The 12,374-nt window shown below is 48.5% G+C and overlaps 2 protein-coding genes across 2 annotated transcripts; both read right to left on the minus strand.

The window, feature by feature from the left end:
• Positions 1 to 5,635: 5,635 nt before the first annotated feature.
• On the minus strand, positions 5,636 to 10,052 carry NCS54_00334700 (Hypothetical protein; the record flags this gene model as incomplete). Its single annotated transcript, XM_053148924.1, has 8 exons — positions 5,636 to 7,511; positions 8,270 to 8,328; positions 8,385 to 8,820; positions 8,874 to 9,119; positions 9,177 to 9,328; positions 9,388 to 9,654; positions 9,704 to 9,816; positions 9,875 to 10,052. The coding sequence occupies 8 exons, from the start codon at positions 10,050 to 10,052 to the stop codon at positions 5,636 to 5,638; spliced, it is 3,327 nt and encodes a 1,108-aa protein (XP_053004899.1).
• A 559-nt stretch (positions 10,053 to 10,611) lies between these two features.
• NCS54_00334800 (Hypothetical protein) lies at positions 10,612 to 12,358 on the minus strand (the record flags this gene model as incomplete). Its single annotated transcript, XM_053148925.1, has 6 exons — positions 10,612 to 10,698; positions 10,755 to 10,828; positions 10,880 to 11,185; positions 11,240 to 12,068; positions 12,137 to 12,207; positions 12,250 to 12,358. 6 exons carry the CDS (start codon positions 12,356 to 12,358, stop codon positions 10,612 to 10,614), a joined length of 1,476 nt encoding a protein of 491 aa, XP_053004900.1.
• Between the last annotated feature and the right edge of the window lie 16 nt (positions 12,359 to 12,374).

Here is a 12,374-nt window from a genome sequence, read left to right on the forward strand (position 1 = left end):
TGGTAATACGTAATATCGAAGTCTTTAAATCTTAGCGTCCTTATCGTTTTAAGAAGGTAAAGCATGCTTCTAGGCCAGATGTATACCCGACCCGTGGACTTATTTGCTTTGTACCAAGAGCGACAATTCTTAGCCTAGATAGGGTACCTGGCGTGCCAATTATCGACGTGTTCATTCCATTGCCTCGTGGGCAGTGGCTTTACCTTGAATGCCTTGATGCCTTTGTCCTGAATCTTCTTGCAGTATTGGAAGGCGTACTTAATTTGGACTTCATGCTATTTCATTATAATATTAAATTGTGCAAGTAGCATATTTAGTATCGACTTACTGAAGGAAGGACATATCCCTGCCCCCAGTTTCTTGTTGGCCTGTTTATGACAAAGTAGTTCGGAAACTTCGGTCCAGCTATGCCGAGATAGATATTCGGATTCTGAATACACAGAGATCAGCTATCAACGCAATTATAACGTTGTGTGACCTTGTAAAATTAGCAGACTGGGACTACCTCAGACCACTCGTCCTTCATCGTGACTCCGCCGACACCAATAATTTTGCTGATAGGTCGATTAGTTTAACGCTAGTAAGAACCATAGATCTAAGGATAAATATACTCACAAATGCGGTATATAAGATATATAAAACCCCGTGGCGCAGGCAATTAGGTCACACTTGAACTCTTTGCCTCCGGTTGTCATAAGCCCTGGAGGATTGAAACTAGCGATGCCTTTGAAAACCGGGTGTATGTCTATATTTTGTTAGGTAAATTACTTAGGAAAAGAATATTAATACTAATGATCTTGAATTAGTGACTCGAGATAATTTTCCTCTGGCTAGAAGATAATGTCAGTCTTTCACATAACCTTGGATCAATTCGCCACGACGAGCGTATGGATACTTACTATAAGACGTCGACACCCGGGAAACCAGGATGGAATTAATTTCTCTTTTATCTCATCATTGCCAGGCTGAAGCTTCTTGAGCATATCCTCATGTAATGCGGTGCGGGCCCACTGGATTAGATGGGAGTCTCTGAGAAAGAATAGAAAGTTGCGTGTAAGAGCTGCTTCTAGATCCTTCTGATAATCCAAAAAGGATACGGGGTCGGTGCGAAACTTGTCCTTTTTTGCCTCGGAATATGGATGCTTGGTAGGCTTAGAAGAATCAAGGCAATCATTGTTTACCTTATTAATATCCGCACCTAACGGTGGTATTATCCATACTGGGTTATTCGCAAAAACGTGGATACTTTTTGAACCTTAATTAAATGGTTAGACTAGAAACTGGAGGAAATGACACGAGTATTACTAAATAGACCTTTGGCAAGACAGGGTAACATCTGGATGGCGCTTAAGCCGGCCCTGATAAGCGCAATACGCTTGCCTGCCTAACTTATTTCGGGGTCCTAGGTCGCATTATGCGCGGCGAGACCTTAAAACGAACCCAGGCCGGCGACTTTAGGCCCTTTTTTGACTATTATTAAAAAGGGCTAAACCTTGAGGACTTGTAGAAAAGCACATATATTTCGGTTTGTTGACCATACCTAAGCCGTTTAGTAACACATCGTAGGAATCAGATATATGCTTCCCGTTTTTATCTAACTTGATGATCCCTGCCTTTTATTGTTAGTTTTCGGATATATACGGCAAACCTACGTCTTACATTTTCCATTATTGGCGTCCTAAGCTACACTTAGCACTCTAGTTTGCAGCTGAACGTACTTCTCTAGATCATACTTGCGCGCAAATCTGATGAAATAATCATGAATTTCGTTTGAGCCCCCGTAGTAGCCGGACCACTCTGGGTTGGGTTCGAATAAGTACATATAAACATGCGCCGGCATATCACAGGCACATCCTAGACTGTCATCAGACACTGTCTTTATGAGAGCGAAGTTTGCTAACATACCGGGATATCAATTCTCATACCAGGTCCTACCTATGGTAAGATTCCTAAGTTATGTATCAATATCGTATAACCACTGAATGAGTAGCGGCTGAAGCTAACTTATCGTAGCATATCAATTCATAATCCACCAGCATGCGCTCGGCCTTATAGGCCGCAAGGAGGCCTAAGGCTCTCGCACTAATATGTATAATCTTCAGCTTGCGGGGCTAAGAATGAGGTTAGGACAACATGTTTGCGGACTTAGAAGTGGGAGAGAGTAAGGCCATGATTAATTGCTTGTAATATATTTGTATTAAGGGTCGATTAGACCGGGAAAGAAATCGCTCCTGTTGTTATTGTCGATAAGAGAAACATCTCTAGCCTGGAATATTACGCCTTTAAGAGATCAGGGAGAGTCCGAGAGCGTAACTACTCGCAGGATTAGTCTTCCCAATATAGAGAGTTACGCGTGTGGACAAAGTTAAGGGATGTAGTCTGATTGGTCTAAAACGAGCTTGTAATATGTTGAATTAGACTTCGACGTTTATCCTCGGAGGGTTGATACTACTTCCTCGCGCCTGAGGAGCCCGCGGGTTGAAGGGCCCCGCGGAATGCGCGAGTCTGCGCGGCCTTGGCCTTATCGACCAGCCCGTCTTACTAAATACAGATAGAGAAGAGACATCATATGTTATCTAGTAACTATTGCCCTTTAGCTCTATAAGGTTAGTCCTCCCGGCGGAATAAATGTCATTTATTTAGAGATTATACCAAGACTATGCGATCCAGCTATGATCTAAGACTAGCTCACGAAGGGATCACAGTTGCAGGCCATAATCCTCGGTGATCCATCTGGGAACCATAAGTGTATAGAATACGCTTATTAGCACTCTCTTATGTATTAGCTACCTTAGCTATTAATATAACTTGGTTATACTTAATACCTATTGAGAACATTTCTAGAACGGACATCCAACCTCTTGCTTAGCCTAACGCGCCTAATCCTCTGCCAATATAAACCAGAACGCTTGGTTTATCCCTTGGGAAATATACCAATCGTCACATATATCTCCGACTATGACCGCCAATATTGGGTATTTGTCCGTGGATAGATTGGAGATATCAACCCTCTGATTAGGGGTAGTAGGATTTATTTCACCCTATAACTCCTGAACCGCCTCTTTGGGTTCTGCTGACCCTCTACTCCATAGTATGCCGTGCCCTTGCAATTGGCCTTGCTGTATGCTGTGTATCCATTTGGGTCTGGCCAGGCAGGCGTTTGAGGATAAAAGGTGATGGAAGTTGTAACCCAGTCGTAATCCGAGCGAAGATTGATACAGTTGCCTCTCTTGGTTCCGTTGGCACTAACACGTTTCATTTTGTCGCCCTTTTCAGCAAAGAAGTTGATGGACCAGGCCTGCGCAAGACCGATGATGGCCAAGGCTGTGAGGATAGAAAAGAGTCTCATTGAGGTAATGTTCGTGGCTTGTGTGGGAGGGCGTGGTTCAGAGTGCATTGACAGCGAATGGGGTACATTCCATTCCACGGTTCTTTGGTATCTGGGAGCATTTTATAGTATATTAAGCTCCTTTTCCCTTCCCGACTGTTCGCCCTATTCTCGGATAATTCATGTTAAGATCATCAAAACAGGGCCTTCTATTGTCCCGTCTTACCATAAGCCGCCGCACTACAGCGTTGGAAAGACATTGAAATGCGCAAAATTGTCCAATGAATACCTTGTGGTATCGTATTTTTGGAGTGGTGAGACGCTAGCATTTATCCACCACACCCTGCAATTTCTTCGGCTTTGGTCACCAAGACCCATCGGCAGATCAGGACGGGGGACATCTCCCACTGGAAAATTGCGAGATTTGACATGCAGAGCAACGGTTACTGTACCAGCAGGAAGCTTTTGAGATGCCGATCGAGTATCTTTTCCAATAATGTAGCTTCTTTCCCTCTGACAGCTGCCACAGAGATTCTCCCACATTTTGTTGAAAAGTGCTCTCCTTACCTCATCACCGGTCCTCCCTCTTTTTGAGCTGTCGGATTGGACCCTGTACAATACCTCTGAGGGTGGTCACGTGCCTTCAGTGTCCGGCCGGGTGATCTCCGGCTCTTCGGATAGACTAGGCCCAACTAGGAAAGCCTCGTCACGGTCCGAAAAGGGAAAGAGGGAATTATCTCAGAAGCAACAACAAGCACCACACACAGTTTGAGGCGATCCACACGGATAGCCCGACTTTGCAACATGAGCATGCTCAACCCCACAACAACAACCAGGGAGTGGTAGGGTCGAAGATCAGCTTCAGCTGTCAAATTGACCGCTGCACCAAAAAAACAGGTGCCCCACCAATAGTTGGGTATAGCGGCTCAATCCCTCCTTTTCAACATCAGCAATGTTGAATTGGGGAAAGAATATGGGACGCAGAAGTCCCATGGATCGTTTGCTCTTGAAACTGACTCGTATCCCTGCGGCGACGAAGATATTCAATTGGTGGCGCCCGATTTTCCCGAATCTTCTAAGCACTAAGACCGCAGCTCATGCTTTGCCCGGGACCGCCCCGATAGGGAAGCACTTGCCCAGAAATGCCTCGTTAAAACCTTCAGAGCTAGACCGGAGGGAGAAAGGGTAGAACGGTTTATCCGGTAATTTCCCTTCTATTTTAGAAATCGAGCCGATCAAGCTGCTTCCTATTTGAGGCGACAGTACCGGCGGCATAGAAGCAGGGGAAGGTGCATAGGCCAAGTTTTCTTATATTCAGACCCAATATCAGATCCGAGAAGTGTAACGGACTAGAAAAAATGGTATAACCCTAAGGATATTATGCAACTCCCAAGACTTCTTTGACTACTCTAGGTAGTGGAATCTTGCAGACTGCACTCATTGGGGCAACAGACACGTCAGGCGATAGTGGTTGGGTTCAGGCTCTGGCGCCGCTTCGTCAGGAAGATCAAGCACTTGCTCGCAACAAGTCAATTGGGGCGTTGATCAAAGAGTTGTCCAGAAACCAGATCTCGAGTCTTTTTAGTAATCCTCGGTTCTGGTGAGTATGATCCACACATCCGAGATTTGCAGCTTTACTGACCCAGACTCAGGTCTAAAGATGGCACGGAAACCAATGTGACACAGAGCCTATCTATCAATGTCTGGCAGTATCGCAAGCAGAACCTCTGGATCTCTTACGGCTTAGCCATCTTTGCCGCAGCCTTTGGCGTCCTGGTGGGGCTCCGAGCTGTCTATCAAAACGGCACTAGCCATGACAACAACTTCAGCACAATCATCGCAGCAACGCGTAACGACACTTTAGATGGCCTGTCCAGAGGCTCGTCCTTAGGATGGGAGACTGTAACTGCCGATCGTCTTAGGACGAAATTGATGTTTGGCGTATTGAATCGAAACACGGACACCCCTGGCATGTCTAACATAGCTCGTGCCGCGTTTGGAATTCCAACAGAGATATCACCGCTGCGTAAGGGGCAGGCCGTTGGTTAAGAGGGATCAAGTGCCAGGTTGGAGCACGCAGTCTGGTCTCCGTGGAAAGCGTTCATAGGTCAATGAGATCTACAATAGAATAAAAAGAGTATTGGAAAGGAAAACCAGTGGTAGGGCTTTAGATTAGGGCTAGACGCTTTACAAAGCCAGAGTGACCAAGTCTTGCCTATATGCTCACTCTTAACCCCGGCTTCAAGTGTTTCAAGGTTAACTATGATTCAGGAACAAGGAACTAATTACACCCTTAGAGCTGTCTTTTTAAGTAAAGGAAAACAGATTGTGAGAAATATCCTCGTCCCCAAGAAACAAACTCCAATCCATCTCTGTCCACTGTTCGTCGGCCCATCCAAAAACATGTGCTCCTGCGTCAGTCACCGATGGCGTCCGAATGGTTCCCTCAGCACCCTGCGACACAGCCTGGAATAGGACAGCCACGATATCCGGAGTGCGGTCAGAAGCCCGCATCCACGGCTTCATGTCCACAAAAACTTCCAAGGCTTTGTTCAACATTGTGCGCCAGGCCATGACAGTTTCCGGTTCAGAGTCTGCAGAGTTGGATAATGTTTCCATGGCGATGGAGAGGAGGGGAACCAAGCATGCCTGAAACAGGTACCAAGCCGAGTTCCAGACTTGGATTCGGTTCGGGACCCAATGAAGTGCAATAGCATCGATGGCTTCTGCTGCAACAGCTCTGCACAGGTCAACCATTTGGCTCTCTGCCAGGTTAGGAGTGTGTCTTTTCATATCTTCATGGGCGCGATACAGAAGAAAGCATCGAGATAGGATCATGCGAACACTATAATATCTGTTACGCAAGAACTCACGTGCGACGGTGATGCGAGGAGGGACATCGGTTGTGTCCTTGAGTATGGCGGGTAGCGAGTCGTACCAGCTCTGCAGTTCGGAATCCAAGGCCTGTGCTTCGTGGCTATCGATTCGTGTAGATTGAGCAAATCGGTCCTGAAGACGGTTGCAGATATGGCACATCCGTGAGCTCTCTCTGAGAGATACTGCACAGTGATCATCGGGCCCCAGAAGCGTCGGTGGCAACGTGTTCATGGTATTGGTATCCCATCGTCCACAAGTTGGGCGACCCAAGGTCATGCTAGCCCATGTATCGAGACAGTAAAGGCTCCACCATGTTCGCCGTCGAGTCTCGATCCGAGCCACATAACGTTGGCCTGCTTCGGAGTCTTTGTGGTCCGTACGGATCGGAGACTCTCTGTGCAAACCCAAGGCGATAGCTAAGCGCTGCGCAGCACCCAAGATTGCATATGCCATGTTAGGCGAGTTGCGATAATGGAGGTAGTATCCGCCGAGTAAGCACAGCGCCTGCAGGCTCTCCAGGTTCCCGGAACCAAGCGAGTCGAGATCGAGGTACGAGCGAGCTCGGTTGTAGTAGTGGATATGGGCAGTGTCGCTTCCCGAGGCAATGGAGCCTAGGGTGAGGACCATATTGCAGAGACCAAGCCACGCCGGGCTTTGTCCGTCACCAGTGGCGAAAGTGCTCCTAAACGATTCCTCATCGACTAGAGGTGTAATAGCATGAATGTGTTCAAAGTAGAAGCCGATATAGCGTTGCTCGCGCAGAGAATCGGGTGCCGCGAGGGCACCAGGCGTATGGTTCAGTACAAGCGGTCGAGTCTCATCTTGCGGAGCGCCGGGCCAGGTCTGGGATTGTTCAACAGCAAGGTCCTTCGCAGTTGGACAAAGGCGAAACAAAGATTTCAGCACTGCGCTCACAGATGAAATTCCTAGATATGAGCGCCGATGTCGGTCACCAGCGAGGCTGAGGGCGTTGATGTCATCGCTGGCTGCGATGGTCGCGGGATCCTGAGCAGACTCATGCCAATGCCTCTCCTCCTCGCCTGACTCCCCGATGCTCAAGTCCTCGGGCGAGCTTGGTACATCTTCAATATCCCCTGAGATCCCAGATGATCCGGTCGTGGGCAGTGGGTCGGGTGATTGTAATGTTCTCTCTTCGTTGACTTGGTCCCGTGTTGGTTTTGGCGATATGAGCTGGATGAGATCAGCTCGATTTTTGTCCACCAATTCATCAAGCCCGTGATTGGGAAAGAGTAGTTGCAGAACACCGGCTTGACGTCGAAGCGTTTCCGTGGCCTTGTCCAGAGCACTGGAACGTTATACAGTGACGAGGGTCAGCGACTCAGTTTTCCGAATACCGCACAACTGGTCTTGGAGAATGGGGCGCGATACCTCTTACTTGTGGCTTGACGTTTACTCCGTTGTCTATAAACGCAATCTTCGGAGACTTTGTAGTATCTGCAACTCGAACAAGGGTGGCCGCCATCACATTTTACCTTTCGGCGGGTGCATTCGGAGCATGACCTGTTGACTTTTCGCACAGGGGGTTCCGGCTCGACACCTGGCGGCAAAGGATCATCTCCAGTCTGGCTTTGAAACGTATGAAACATGATCAATTGATGGGTGTGATGTGGTGTATGGGCATTTTGCAGCGAGAAAAGGTTGAAGTTAACGATACTTTGGAGAGCTGGGGAAAGTGGGCTGTTGTAGCACCCGCGCCAAATGGAACGGAAGAATAATATTTCCCACTAGCCTATTTACACAGTAACGTCAACGCTTCCTAAAGCGCCATCATCCTTGGAGATTATGGCAATGTCCTAGCGATCATAAAAAAGAATAGAAATGATTTTCCATAATATCCATGATACGCTGCCTCTTACTACACAACCTTGTTTGCAACCTGTATTGCTTGTGACGGTACGGGTCTAGACCGAGCCCCGTCCCTGCTGAATGATCCGTTTCCGGGCCTTTGCGGCTTCAACACTGGCTTTTCGCGGATTCTTTGCCTCGAATATGACATCAAGCTCCTCTAGAGTTGAGCCCTTGGTCTCGACGAAGAAAAAATACATGAATGTCATTTCAAAGGTGTCCCAGAACACAAAGAAAACATAAAACCAGTACCCGATCTAGACGGCAGAGCCTGATTAGTATCCGAGAATCAAGACAAAAGGGCTTTACGTACACTAGAGAGAGCGATTGGGCCAACAAACGTGTTGAGAAACCCAGCTGCCCCTGCGGTCAATTTGAAGGTGCCCATGGCCTTTGCTCGCATTTTGTTGCTCACGACTTCAGCAGGGTAGATGGGCTGCATCGGAGTAAAGCCGCAGGCAAAAATGGCACCAAACATGAAGATGAAGACAATGCTGACGGTTGAGGCGGGCTTATTTCCGTATTTTGTGTATCCCGCCGCACAGCCTGCGACAATTGCAAGGCATACCGTCATACCAGCTGTGGCGGTAATGAGCATCTTGCGACGACCGACAACATCGTGAAGTCGGGAGCCCACGATGGAAGCAGTCCAGCCAACGACAGCGTACACGATGTTGAGAATCAGCTTGGTATCAGTATCGGTGATGCCGATGCCGTTGAGCATGATGGGGAGATAATATGAGACAATGCTGAGAAAACAGTTAGCAGGTTGCCCATTTCATACAAGGGCAGAGTTGTGTACTTGTTCCCACTGAATTGGCCAAACCAAGAGAAAGCGACATTGAGCATCAGTCGGTAGCGACTGGACCGGGACTCAACAAGAACACGAAGGTCAAACAGATCTTTCCAAGAAGCTTCGTGCTCTGTATCAACAGCAGATACCATCTCTGTCATTTCGAGGGCAACAAGCGGGTGGTCAATATCGCCGTTCGTGTGATATTTAGCAAGAATAGTCTTGGCTTCGTCGTGGCGGCCTTTAGCAACCAGCCTGCGGTCAAGGTCAGGAGACAAAGAGAACTCGCACGCCGCATACACCGCTGCTTACCATCTGGGAGATTCTGGGTAAAATTTAATCAGAAGAACAACCAACCCTGGGCAGACCATTTGAAGCCAAAGTGGAAGCCTCCAGTCAATATCACCTTTGTGGGCGAGATATTTGTGACAAGCATACACTGATGAAGTCGCAAACACAGAGCCCTATAATAACCAGTAATTAGCAAAGTACTTCCAGAGAGCAGTACATAGGCAAAACCTACAACATTGTAGAAGGTATTGTACATTCCTGCAATCGTTCCGCGGTACGCTGCCGGCGCGAGCTCGACTAGGTACAAAGGAGCTGCAGTATGCGCACATGTGGCAAAGAAAGACAGGAGAAACCTCCCCGCGATGAACATGGGGAGTGTTGTCGACAGAGACGTTACGATGGTACCGATGCACACACCAAGACAGCCGAAGAAGATGTGCCAGGTTCGTCCGTACCAGTCGGTCATCCAGATGAACAGCGCCCCACACATTTGACCGATCTAGCAGATGAATTAACGTGGGTTATCACTGATTCGTGTGAGGTCATACCTGGAAGATGGCAAACACGATACCAGTACTAGCATTGCCATTCTCGGGTAGGCCGAAATAGTCGGTGTAGTTAGGTAGCGCGTTGATGGAGCCCATCAAAGAACTGTCAAATCCTGGCAGATGTGTCAGGGTTTTCCAAGAGTCGTTCGTTGATGGTGGGTATCAGCTTACCGTTCATGGTCGAACACAAGAAAACGACCGAGGCGAGGACATACAATTTGATGTAGCCGGGGCCTCGGGGGTTCGGTTTGTTCTTAGCCATAATGTTGGCGTAGGTCGTCATCGTGTTTGCCGGGTTCTCCATCTTCTCAACCTCAGGAAGGGCGGGGTCTTCCGTCGCCTTGTCCATGTTTCCCAACTGTTAACCTGTTGCGAGGATGTTGGTGGAAGAAAATAGATACTAGGCGAGCTGTTGCGCGATGGGCTGGCTCTGCTAATCTTGTTCAAACAGACTTGAAGGCATGCGGGTTCTTATAGCGTCAACGTCGCAGCGGACGCCTTTCCGAACCCCATGGGGATTCCCCGCCAAACACCAACGCTAGTACGAAAGCGTCGCACGGAAATTTGAATCTTCGTCTAAGATGGGATGGCGAGTCAGGAGGATGTGGAGATGGGCCATCCCCCATGGGCCCATATTCGGGGGGAACTAAAAAGTTGTCCCTCTAACGAGTCAAGACTGTTGGGGGCGCATTGAATTGCGTAAAGAATGCTACCTCTGCACATGCCTTCTTCCCTGCCTGATAGAACCTTGTGGATTTCGACGAAGAGCAAGTATGACAAGATTTCTCTCGCCCATAGCGTTTGTCCCAGGGATGGAATAGCATGAACTCTTGAAACGGAGGTGGTGCACCATATGCCATTGTATAGAATTACGCAAGAGGTAATGGAGGCAACTCCAACTACAGAATCTACAGTCTAGACCTAAAAACAGACTCGGCTTCCTCAAGCCCCGCTGGCCCATCGTACAATTGGGAGTTCAGTGCAGCACTGTTAACCTGGAACAGGATGTCAGTCGAATCCAACATAATTTGACTCATAGAGGCAAACTTACATGCTGCGGCCGAAGTTCACTGACGCAAGAAGCACCGAGCAACCTCATGGTGGTGATGGTCTCATCTGCAAGAACTGGGTTCCTAGTAAGTACCTTTGCTGCAGGTTTATGAGATGGAAACATACTTTGAAGAGATCTAGAGACCCCATCCTCTCCGCCGACTGCTAAGCCGTAGAGAGCCGCTCGCCCAAGCCCAACTCCTTTGGCGCCCAGAGCCAGGGCCTTGACCACGTCCGAGCCTCGCTTGATGCCACCATCAATCCAGATCTCCACTTCACTCATAATCTGAGGGCAAAACTTTCTGATTTCGAGCAAAACTTGGATAGGAGTGTTGGCGGTATCGAGAGCCCTGCCACCATGGTTTGATAGAATGATGCCCTTGACAGCCGAGAATTTAGATGCTATGAAGGCATCCTCATGGGTATGGATGCCTTTGAAATGTGTCAGCGCCTCTTGAATATGATTCTACACAGGAGAGTAGGTACCTTTCAGCACGATGGGAAGATCGGTCTGTGTTGTCAGCCATGCCAATGTCTTATGCCAGGTTAGGGCAGACTCGGTTCCCCAAGCCCGCGGAGGCTCGGTGGCCTTATAACGTTCATCTGCTTCCCGTTTCCCTGGAAAGGGAGCATCTAGAGTCAAGACGATGAACTTGATCTGAGGGATGGCCCTGATCTGGGCCAGTGTCCTCTCAGTGGCCTTGATATCCTTGAGGACATAGAGCTGCCAGCCAAAGACAGCATTTGGGCCTGCCTGTACAATATCAGCCACAGAGATAGATGCGTTCTTGCTGATAATCTGGAGGGCGTTGACGGTTGAACAAGCCTTGGCGATTCCAACTTCTCCCGAAGGATGAGCCAACTTGGCCATGGCTGCTGGGCTGACAAATATCGGCATCCCGACGCGGTTGCCCAAAAGAGTTGTTGATAACGAGCAATTAGTACAATCAATCAAGACTCGCGGCCGTAGGAGAATGGACTTGAAGATGGTCCCGTTGGCGATCTTTGTGATCTCGTCGTCTGTGCCAGATGCGTAGTACGCCAAGGCCTTGGGACTCAGGCGCTTGAGGGCCAAACGCTCCATCTCGTTGATGCTCAGTATTGTTGCCATGGGCGGCGACTGGGCAGTCGTCTGCTCGATCTTCGTCTTGTCTCTAGCTCCGGAATCCAGTTCGCCAACGAGATGCTCAGCAGTCAGGTATTCATCAAGAAGCTCGATTGGGTGAACCTCTTCAAAGGCATTTGTTGCGTCAGTTCCGGCGTGTCGAAGAATGATGGCCTTTCCACCCGGATGGGCGCCTAAAAAGCTTGTAACCTAGCAATTTCAATAGGTTAGGAAAGAGAAAATTCAAGAAATGCACTGGATAAGTGGTGCGGTGGAACTTGCATTGTAGACCTTGCCGTGGATCGCAATCCAGCAATCGTCCTCATTTCGATGGTTTTGAACTGGAAGTCTGGTAAGCCAATCATGCATTGCTCCATGGCGGCTTACTTACGATCTGAAAACGAGAACATGGTAACTAGCCCACCGGTGTTGTTTGCCAAATCACCCTCTGGTCTTCGGCCTGCTCCGCGTTCGTTTTGTGTTGGATGCGCCCATCCCATCCACCGGAAGCATGTT

The sequence above is a fragment of the Fusarium falciforme genome, chromosome 3 (genome assembly GCF_026873545.1).
Source record: "Fusarium falciforme chromosome 3, complete sequence".
In the NCBI taxonomy this organism is placed as follows: domain Eukaryota; kingdom Fungi; phylum Ascomycota; class Sordariomycetes; order Hypocreales; family Nectriaceae; genus Fusarium; species Fusarium falciforme.